General features: G+C 52.5%; 3 protein-coding genes across 3 annotated transcripts; 2 read left to right on the plus strand and 1 right to left on the minus strand.

Annotated features, from left to right (window-relative positions):
- Positions 1 to 1,574: 1,574 nt before the first annotated feature.
- Positions 1,575 to 2,567, plus strand: ISF_09990 (hypothetical protein; the record flags this gene model as incomplete). The annotated part of the gene is made up of 1 exon (XM_018853589.1): positions 1,575 to 2,567. The coding sequence occupies one exon, from the start codon at positions 1,575 to 1,577 to the stop codon at positions 2,565 to 2,567; it is 993 nt and encodes a 330-aa protein (XP_018699221.1).
- Positions 2,568 to 2,782: 215 nt separating this feature from the next.
- ISF_09991 (hypothetical protein) lies at positions 2,783 to 3,031 on the plus strand (the record flags this gene model as incomplete). The annotated part of the gene is made up of 1 exon (XM_018853590.1): positions 2,783 to 3,031. One exon carries the CDS (start codon positions 2,783 to 2,785, stop codon positions 3,029 to 3,031), a length of 249 nt encoding a protein of 82 aa, XP_018699222.1.
- A 5,565-nt stretch (positions 3,032 to 8,596) lies between these two features.
- Positions 8,597 to 9,118, minus strand: ISF_09992 (hypothetical protein; the record flags this gene model as incomplete). Its single annotated transcript, XM_018853591.1, has 2 exons — positions 8,597 to 8,848; positions 8,918 to 9,118. 2 exons carry the CDS (start codon positions 9,116 to 9,118, stop codon positions 8,597 to 8,599), a joined length of 453 nt encoding a protein of 150 aa, XP_018699223.1.
- Between the last annotated feature and the right edge of the window lie 1,292 nt (positions 9,119 to 10,410).

The raw sequence follows: 10,410 nt of genomic DNA on the forward strand, positions 1-10,410 counted from the left end.
CCAGAACTCGAGACACATTTGCTGCGAACCTGCACTTTTGATGTAAAGTCATGTTCATTCAAAGTATACAGTTAGAATACAAGATATCGATTACATGATGTAGAAAAGCTAAATTGATTCATGCTAGAAATAGCGGTTGGCAGGGGTTCCTAGCTAAAACACCATGCTTTAGAAAAAATCCTCGAAAGAGTCTTGCCGCTGACGCGTCTGCTAAGTCTATCTCTTCGTACTCGATGCGTAACCCACTCACGCCGCGTTCACGCGTTCCAGCGATACCCGACCGTAACGTAGTGTTAGGGTCGGGTGCTGACGACCCGAACCCTCGAAGCACCTGAAGCCGCAAGTTTTCCCTTTCCTTCTTCCCCTCAGCCATGTCCAACATCTCTTGCGGCACACTTCCGGAATACAATCGTATCACAGCACACCCGTTCCGCGGCACCACTACCAGGTAAACCTCATGCCGTCCAGCCCTCTGCTCTCTCTTAGCCGTGGCCTTGACTTGGGCCTGCTTGTGCAGCAGCTGACTTAGCCCAAGAAACACCCACCCAAGGTAGCAATCGTCATCAACGTCCCCGTCCTCCCTTTTCTCCTTTCCCCCCAAACTCGTCTTCTGCGCCACCGTATCCATCCGCAAGTATGCTACGCAACCCTTTCCTTTCGCCTCGAAAATCCCCCCTACCTCCAACTGCGCCACGTGCGATACCGTCTTCGCCTGTAGCCCCCACACCAAATCTCCCTCCGCCGTCACACGAATACCCTTCCGTAGGACCCCGTTTTTATATATCCTGTCTGGTCCATTAGCCCGAGCTCTTCTTCAGTTGTGCCGCCAGTGCATCAATGCTTGCCCTCTCGAACGCAGTCCATTGTTGACCATCCAGCCCTTGACCGCTGCCTGCTTCGATGGAACCACGGATTCACGCAATCGTTTGATCACCAGATTGTCGTCATCCTCTTCCTCCCCTCCTCGGCGGCCCAGCACACTTGTACCTTCTACCCGCACATAGGTCGGTCCCTGCCGTTGCCTCCTCGTCTCTTCCAGCCGACTGGATGTCTTGAACGTGTTTGGCGTTACCACCGCAGACCGCGTAATTCGCCGCCTTTTTGGTCGCTCTGACTGGACACCGCCGTCGCAATCGTCTTCTCTAAGCAACCCTTGCTTGGCCGCTAAACCTCCTATCCGGGATGTCAGGTCGTCGTCATCGTCTGCACGTACCCGTTTACGCCCTGTCGTCGGTTCCGTTGTCGTGCCCGCTGCCCCACCGTCAGTATTTCTCGCATTGCCATCACTACGTGTTCTTACTGATTCCCGAGTCCATTGTGTCTTCTTTTTCGTCTCTCAAGGCTATTCGGTCGCTTCTAGATGTAACCTCTGCTGAGCCATGTAGATGGAGGTCGCAAGTTTCCGCTCAGACCGCGTTGTCAACACGGCTCCACTTTACCCTCGTCATAATCTCGCTGATGTAAGCGACGCTTGAACTTCCCCGCCAAATATCCATTAATCACACTCCGAAAACTCACCCCACCAGGTCAAGGTTCCTTCAAACAACCTGCGTAGCCCTTACCCCCCTCCCAAAATGGTCGCAACCATATACACCGCCCGTTTCCACGAAGACTTCCCTCGCTTCCAGCGGGAGTACGGAGACCTCACCGACAAGGACCTGCAGGCGTCCGCTAGCAATTGCAAAGCTGCCCATCTTCCCTATCTACGGCTTGTCGTCCGCAACCAGAGTAACGACCCCGAGATCCTACCAATCTTCGCCAACGATCATGCCGCCGCATGTCCCCGCTGCCATCCAGCTCACTCGCCTCAGCACCTTCACCAGGATAGACTTGACTACGTCATGCAGCACATCAGTATGAAAAGCCTTCTTCGAAAGTCCCGTACTGAGCTCGACGACATGCCCTGTGCCGAATTCTGGACCACCCTGGCCGAGTGCATTCGTCCAGGCCACCCACCACTCACCAAGTCCTACACCTTCCGTCCCCAGAACTCCTCCAAGCTTTCGCAATACTACGTCAACACCTTAACCGCCATTCAAACAGACTCCTCTTCCCCACCAATGCCACCCTCCTCCTCTGAATACTCGGCCGACTACGAACTTGATGAAGACGCGTTTATCAATCTTTGCAACGTTCCGGAATCCCTCACCAACCACCTGGCCTATATGACCGATCGCTATGCTCTCTACTGCCTCCAACAGCAGGACCCCGACGCCGAAATACGCGCACGGCTGAACTCAGTACGCTACACCGCACGAATTGGCCCCGCAACTATCACAAGTTGGGACGACGGAGGTCTCGCCCGCTACGAAAGGCAACCCGACGGCTGGTTCATCGCAAACCCCTCCATCGCCATCCGTGAATCCAAAATAGCCTCTACGAGTGTTGCATACGACCCAACCACCGCCGACATCAACCCTGTCATTACAAATGAAACTCTGGCCCAGTATCTTGTGGAGGCTGTAACCGCCATGCGCGCCAACCCTCCCTATATGCAAACCCAGTACAGTCTTCCCGCCCTTCCCCGTCAACCTGACCCCCTAACTCGACCCTCAGCATCATTCTAGTGGCCCATTGCAGTGTCTTCTCCTGCTTCATCCACTTTCATGCTGGCGCCCAATACCACGCCTTTCACGACGCAAAGTCCAATGCAGACCGTCAAGCCTTGGCTGACAAGTATCCCGCAGAAACGTGTATTTACATGGCTTCAACCCGCTGGTTCTGCCTGCTCAAACCCAGCCACCGAGGTTCTCGTTTCTGCAACTCATACTCTTCTTTACGCATGTACAACCATCCGCCTCCCTCGCCTCTTCTCAATTCATATAGTACCCACGATAACTTACATGACGATGACAATGACGATGACAATGACGATGACAATGACGATGACAATGACGATGACAACGATGACGACACTGACGACGACAACGATTCCACTAGTTCTCAACTCCTGCCTACAATCACTGACAAAGGCAAACCCAAGCGCAAGCGCGCTGATCGCGAAAGCCTCGACTCTACCTATGCCCCTTGATCTACATATCAACCCTCACCACCTTCCTCAACCTCAGTGATAGTGCCTAACTCGTTCTTGGCCAGATACACGTACCTAGGCAGAGCAAGCTACGCGGCCAGCTTCAGCGAGTTGCCAGAGTGCAAATATACATGTATAAGCTGGCTATTATATGCGTTCTGGCGCACGATCAATCAATGAACGGCTTTTTCCATCCCATATTCTCTTTCGTATGCGTTCCAGTCAAACAATGGGACGGGTTTTGAAACCCGTCAGGGCCTAGCAAAGAGGAGTGTCGCTTTTTTGCGTCAAAATGAAAAGGCTTGGCCATTTTCTGGTGCGCAGGTACCTCTAGCAGCGTAATTTGGTGGCAGTGTGACACAACGGTGACGGACTTGGTATCTAGGGGTTGTTGGAGGGGATGAACAATGATTTCGCATGAAAGGGATGAGCGTAGTTGGCTGGTTTGAGGAGAAAAAGGCAGGCATGCAGGCAGGCCACATCTTGCCCACCATATTTGTACGTACGAACGGCAAAGGACAGTCGTGATTGTGTACGGTGGCACCGTTCTGTCTAACCCTGGAGGCAGTGCCAAAGACCTGAAACATTCTCATCCAGATCTCCATAGTAGCACATGGGATGGGGTAGTGTGATTGCTATTCGTTTTATTGTACTTTATCCTCTACCGTAGTTCTATGTATGTGTTAGGTAGTCGATGTAGAAGGACCGGTGCTGCTTCTCTATTGTCGCCTCCCCTCTACCTAAGAGTGACAGGAAGAAGGAGACGGTGGCAACGTGTCCTATGCGCGATGGGTGCCCCCGATGTCCTGTATAACGCGGAGCACCGTGTGGTAGTCTACAAGAAGTGCGGCACCTGCCTTGCGCCCGGCGGTCTCAAGGCATGGGAAGACCACCTTAGGAGGAAGTTGCACTGGTTTAAAGGCGACGAGCTGTGCACGACGGTAGATCTGCTATTGCCATATGCCCTACGAGAGAAGGAAGAGCTGAAAAGGTGGCGACCAAACAGAAGAACACCCTGCGAGAATATCGAGGCACTAGCACACTGCGCCGGCTATATATGCCTATGCGATCCTGCAGTATGCGACTTTGTAACAACACGATTAGAGGCGGGGCATGGCTATATGGCGAGGCATGCAATGAAGGCATCGCAGAACAGCCGCAGCTATTGAGGCATGCGTGCTGAGCAGGAAAGACTGAAACGGGTGCCTGCACATGCGTAAGAATGTCCAGCACGGTAAGACATGGCAGCCCTGCAACACGTGCCTGTCCTGACCTGGCAAACATCCGTGCACGATTATTCATTGTATATGCTGATGGCTGCACGAAATGAACAAAGTTCATAGCTTGCCCTACTGACAGCATTTTATTTATTGGTACATAGCATGAGCAAAACAGTTACTCAGATTAGCTTTACTCCTTTTGCCTGCTAAACTCAAACAGACATAGGAGCCCAGCTTCACTTGTCTAGTTGCCGTTCCTGCATTGCTTCTACGGTCTCATCCCACAGAAGACTCCTGCGAACACGCAGTGGTTAGACACTGCCAGCATCACCCACGTACTCACGTTCTTCTATGTTGTTGCCATTAAACTCTTCTAATTCTCCACTTACATCAACTTCTTCCTCAATACTGGCCTCCCTGAACGAGGCGTCCTCATGATTATGCACTAATCGCATGTTAGCTCGACTGAAGCATGCACATCAACGTATGCGAGATGCCTACGCGACAACTTATCTAAAGCGGAGCTTAATGCAGCATCACACTGGTGCTTATGCTTCTCGTGCTTTGCGAAAGCTGGTAGAACTTTCTCGTACCAGTTCTCGTCGCCGCTGATCCTTTCCCAGTCCCAGTGGTCCACTATCTCCGGGGGTGTGACCTGCCAGAGGCAAACGTAGTGGTCGGCATATATTGCCTTTCCGTAATGGTAGGGATCTTCAATGTCGCAATGCTCCATTTCGTCCAAGACAGGTAAAACCGGCAACCCATCCTTCACTCGTATGTTAGGGTTGATTGCTGTCAGCGTCTTCTTTCCTGGCCTTTTGGGATTGGTTATCATCCCGGCTATTTCATCAATAGCCGATGGTGACGAGGTAAAGAATATGTAGGGACCTGGAGCCCATACTTTATGGTCCAGATGCTTTGTCAAGGTAGTCTTCCGCACCGATGCATTGTCGAGGCGCATCTTGGTGTCCCGCGCCATCATGAAGTTCGCCGCAGTTGGTTGACTGCCTGAGAAGCAATCCCATATTCTCAGTAACGGCTTATCGAGCTTTTTGTTGTACTGTGGCCTCCATGGGTGCTTTTCTTCTTCTACTTCAAAGATGGACTCCTTTTCCGGGTATAGAAGCGCTGTACCAAGCTGGCATATCATGCCGATGGTGTCGCCAGTGACCCTGGCAAAATGAAAGGCCTGCGTACTGCACTAATATAGAGAGTAGGAATTAGAAAAATGCTGGATCTTGCATTGGAGAAGAGATGATTCATTCAGGTTTTTGTCAGAAAAATATATTAGCTTTCCGGTGCGTTGTTTACGGTCCTTCAACTGGTTGAATGATAAGGTTTGCGCGTCCGCAAACGGTTCCCATGGCGTCATCGCCCAAGAGAGTGGAGTTTGTATAGCCCAGAGGCCAAACTGCATTTCCACCTTGCGACTTCCCCATACTGACATGTTTTTATTAGCTGTCTCCGTGGAATATATGTATTCTACTGTAGTTTTTGGTGAAGAGGTTCCGTCAGCGGAGAGCTTCAAATGTTAACAAGTGAATACTTCATTTCATTTCATTCTATTTAACGTCTATGGTGTAGCTCTAGTGTAAGCAAAGAGACGTGCTAGCTATGCTCTACGGATGAACGTGCCGCCGTTTCGGTTAGCGTGACGGGGCGCGTCTGGAGGCGGGAGGCGCGTCCGGAGTTCTCACCAGGGGCTAACCGTACCAGCTTCCTGACCTGAACATCCTCCCATAGCAGCAGCTGCGCGCCGATCGAGTTAGAACTGCTTCTTCTCAATTGGCAGTTTGTTCTGTAGGTGCCTTCCGTCAGCGGATAGCTACTTGTACTGTTTTACAGCTTTGTTTTTGCGCCACTGGAGCTTTGACGCGTGTTCCCCTGCGCAAGCAGCCAAGTCAACGCTGGCCTCTCATTGGCCAGGACTGGCTGAAGACCCATTTATTCAGGGGCTGTGGACTGTATTGGTCTCAGCCGGCGGTGGAGGCAGGCTGATTCTGCAGTTATCATGGGAATACCTTTTGACCCCTTTGTTTTGTTCCTATAATTGTATACAAGTGCCCTATTCTAACAGAATTTGTACGAGCAGTTGTCACTGCTCGGGCGTTTGGTTCGTCTCTTACTCGCCAGCTAAGAGCGCCTTCCGTTCCTTAGTATCGTTTATTGATCTTCGTATAATGGAAGTCAGCGAGCTTTACGTAGGTCTGGAAAGATCTACCCAGGTAAGTCCGTATCGCGTGTTCAGGCTCGGGGTTCAGCCGAGGCCTGAGGCTGCGGGAGATCTTCCTGCAGTAGAAGCTGTGGGTTGGAGACTTCCGGTGTTCGCATGGGCAGTTGAGATCGGCGTCTTCGTGCTTGAAGCGCTCGTGGTAGTCTGCGAAGTCTCTGTGGTGTGTCCTCGCGGCTAGGAGATATCCTAGCTGGCGTCGTTGAAGCGTTAGCTCAGGGAGCTTCTTCAGCTCCGCCTTTAATTGCAGCCCGCGGCAGCTTTCTCGGTCTACTGCATCCCACCATCGCTGGAATGCGATGGCGAGAAGACTACGCATGTGGCGCTTGCAGTAGAATACTGTGGGAGAGTTTTCTCCCACCGGCATCCTGGCTCCCTGGCGAGCTGGTCGGCCAGCTCGTTACGGTTGAAAATGTGATTCTTCAAGTGTACTTCTTCTCTATCTAGAGAGATTAGATATACCTCTTTATAGGTACAAGCAAGCTGCCTGCAGCTTGCTTTTGTTGCGTTGCAACACTACTGATACATTGTGACGTTTGATCCCTTGATAATTGCTTTTGGTAGCTTCAGCCTCTGTATCAGAGCTGCTGACGTCACCTGCCGTTCAGAAACAACTGTTACCTTCAATCCCGACATGAACTGGGCACCAACGCACACGGATCATCTCAGGGTTTGCATCACCCGTCTTCTGAAACGGAACGCCATTTGTGATGACGGTGGTGCTGTCGTGCCTATGCAGTCAATGACCGAGGTGTTGTCGATGCAGGCGGTGATCTTTTCCTTTCGGTGTCGTTGCGCGATTGCAGCACGGATGCCCTCTAGGGCGCCTCTGATTTCGGCGTCGAACACTTCGCCCTTACCTATCTGTCCATGCCCTTGTGCTACGAGTCGCTGCTGCCGATAGACAGCATACCCGCATCCCGCTGTGTCTCTTTCGGTTTTAGAACCGTCGCTATAGACTACCAGTCCAGTCTGGGTCCTGCTACAGGCTTGCATCCGCTCAATCTGACGTTCTTTTGTCAGGCGCCTCCCTTTGCTTTCCGTCCAGATGGCATCAGAGAAGCGTTGGAGAATCAGGCGTGGACGCTCCATCGCTGGTGTCAGACCGGCATTGCGGAAGAGCCTGACGCCTTTCATGGCTGTTCGCCGTGCCGTGACCGGGTGAGGGGCGTGCTTGATTTCGTGTTCCTGCTGCAGAAGGCGGCGGACAAGCGGGTGCTGGGTGTCCAAGCGCGCCCAGCGGTTTGCATTGCGCGCCGCTATCTGCTCCAGCCAATTCTGCTGGCGGGATGCCGGCTTCTTTCCACAATGTGTTCTTCGGCGTCGTTTTCCATGAGGGTAAAATCATCCGACAGGCTGTCAGCGTCTTTTGTATGGTTGCAAGATGTCCTTTTGCCACTCTCTCCGTTCCCGGATACCAGACATCGACTCTGTAGAAGAGTGTTGGCATGGCCACTGCCCATGCCGTACTATGTGCCACAGCAGCTGAGATGCCGCGGACGGTGTTGCTCATGCCTCGCGGGTTGTATACGACGCCTTTTGCTTTCACTGCCCACTTTGAAACGTGAACACCGAAGTTGAGGCGCGCATCAAACCAGATGCCCAGCCATCGCATTGCTGGTTTCGGTCGGACCGTCCGATTCCTGTGTCGGATGGGTGGCTGGCTGCTTCGTTTCTGGTTTGTGAAGTGTAACACTTCTGTTTTGTTGACGTCAAAGGCGAAGCCTTCGCTTCGCCCCCGCTCTTCCATTGCCGCGATTGTGGCGTTAGCTTGTGCGGTAGTTTCGCCAGAGTCTCTCCAACAAAGAGCATCGCCGTGTCGTCTGCGTATCCGTATCTCTGGGCCGCGTCGGACAGGAAATAAATTGCCGCTATAATCAAGATGTAAAGTATTGGGGAGATTGGCTTGTGGGAGGCCGCATCGCAGTCTCCCGATTGGTGTGGTAGTGTCTTGGAAACGCACACTGACTAGTCTGTCGAGCAGGAAGCTCGCTATCCATCCGACCAAGAAGCCCGGCCACCCCTGCTGCCATAGGCGAAGGATCGTGCGGTTGCGGAGGATGGCGTCGAAAGCGCCCATGACGTCTTTTGTGAAGAGAGTTGCCACCCTGCCAGCTACAAGTGCTTTCTCATGTCGTAGTTGAGGGACACCACAATGTCTACGTGCTCGGGCCGGGCTGGGATAGATGCCGTATTTGATGGCGGCGTATGCCATTCCTTCTTGCAACCACCCGTTCTAGTCCTTTGCTGAGGCAGGTAAGGAGGTGATATGGGGCGCCATGTGGACACATCGCTGAGGTTTCGCTTGTTCGGCTTCGGAATCATGACTACTTCGGCAGTCTTGAAGACGCTGGGGTGTTGACCGAGCTGTAGGCAGGCATTGTACATTGTCGTGAGTGGTCGGCCAGGCTACTTGCAGCATCGTCGTTGTGATACCGTCTGAGCCGGAGGTTGTGTTTCCGTGTGTAGGACAGCTTTCTCCATCTCCTTGGTCGAGATGTTATTGCAAATGGAATCTCCTTCGCCGGGGTTGACAGCTTGTTGCCATGCGTTGGGAATGTCGTCCGATGCGTCGCGGCGTTCTTGTTTCTCCTCGCGTAGCGCCATGGCTTTCTCCATATCGGTAGAGTAGGCCATGTCGCCCACCTGGATCGGCGAGGGTTGGAGTCTTTATCTCGACTTCATCCACTTGGTGGGTTTCAACGTCTCCCGTGTCCTGGCCGTCGGTTTTGGTGGGCTTGTGCTGTTGTTGCGAGAGCTGCCATCGCTCGTACGCAGCTTTGCCTGGCCGGATGGCGTGGTTGTCGGTTTCGGTGCCTCTCCATCGGACTGTGTGAAGTCTAGTCTGCTCTTTGGTGGCTGCTTCAACAGTTTGCTTGTAGTCGAGTTCTGTGCCATCCCGAGACGTAATTGTCCGTGGGAAATTCTTGATAAGATATGTTTGCCATTCAATGTCCTTTTCCGCGATCTCCTGCCCAACCAAGGGACTTCAAAGTTGCTCTGCAAAGCACGACCCATGAAATCGTATGAGTGCTCTAGGGTATCGTTCAGCGAAGCACAGCGGGCAATGGGAGAACTTGCTATCGAGAAGCGGGGCTTCTTTTAGGAAAGAAACCTGACCTATGGACGAATTTCTTTTCTTTTTTTGAGGCGTGATAATCTCTTTCTCTTCTGATGCACCTTTCTCGGGATAAAGGGATAGTAATACCGCTAGCCCGCCATGCCATAGAAATACGTCTGTATGCGCTGTTCGCTGGGGAGTGTAGCTCCGTGCGGGCGATCACACCCCATTGCGGTCCTTGGTCATGCGCGATAAAGGCTGACTTTTGTAGCCCGAAAAACTGCAATCACGTATCCCCAGCGACCTCGCAATTTCGTCATACCCAAAAAATAACCAAAAAACAAAGTGAAGCCCGGGAAAAACTGCTCATGTTGCCACCGGCAGTTTCCGTGCCGTAGGCCAGAGCGCCGAGGCGGATGGCTCCCGGTTTGGCGGCAGGCCATTGTCGTAGTTCTCGCACGTTCACGGGACGATCGAAGCTACGATCGGAACACGCTGAACGTAGGACAGTGCCAGGAGCATACAACATGACTGTTATGATGATGGCTTCATGCCACGAGGTGTTAACAATATAGACTTCGTAAATGATTTAAAAGGAGATCAACGCGGCGAAGTTGCTAGCGATTGATGCCTCTTGGACGCCACAGAAGCCTCAAGCCAAGGGCCAGCAATGCTATGCACGCGCGAGCGGGGACTGGTGACGTTCTCTAGCACAGACCTGCGTTGTCGAACCGATCAGCACAGGTAAACGAACAAATTTCGTCGAGCGAACCAGCATCCCGGAGCGATGCTAATACACTTGCTGATCCAAGCGAGCCTGGATCATCCACAAGCGAGAAACCACAATCGGCCAAACCTGTTCCGGGGC

This window comes from Cordyceps fumosorosea, assembly GCF_001636725.1.
Source record: "Cordyceps fumosorosea ARSEF 2679 chromosome Unknown scaffold_127, whole genome shotgun sequence".
In the NCBI taxonomy this organism is placed as follows: Eukaryota; Fungi; Ascomycota; class Sordariomycetes; order Hypocreales; family Cordycipitaceae; genus Cordyceps; species Cordyceps fumosorosea.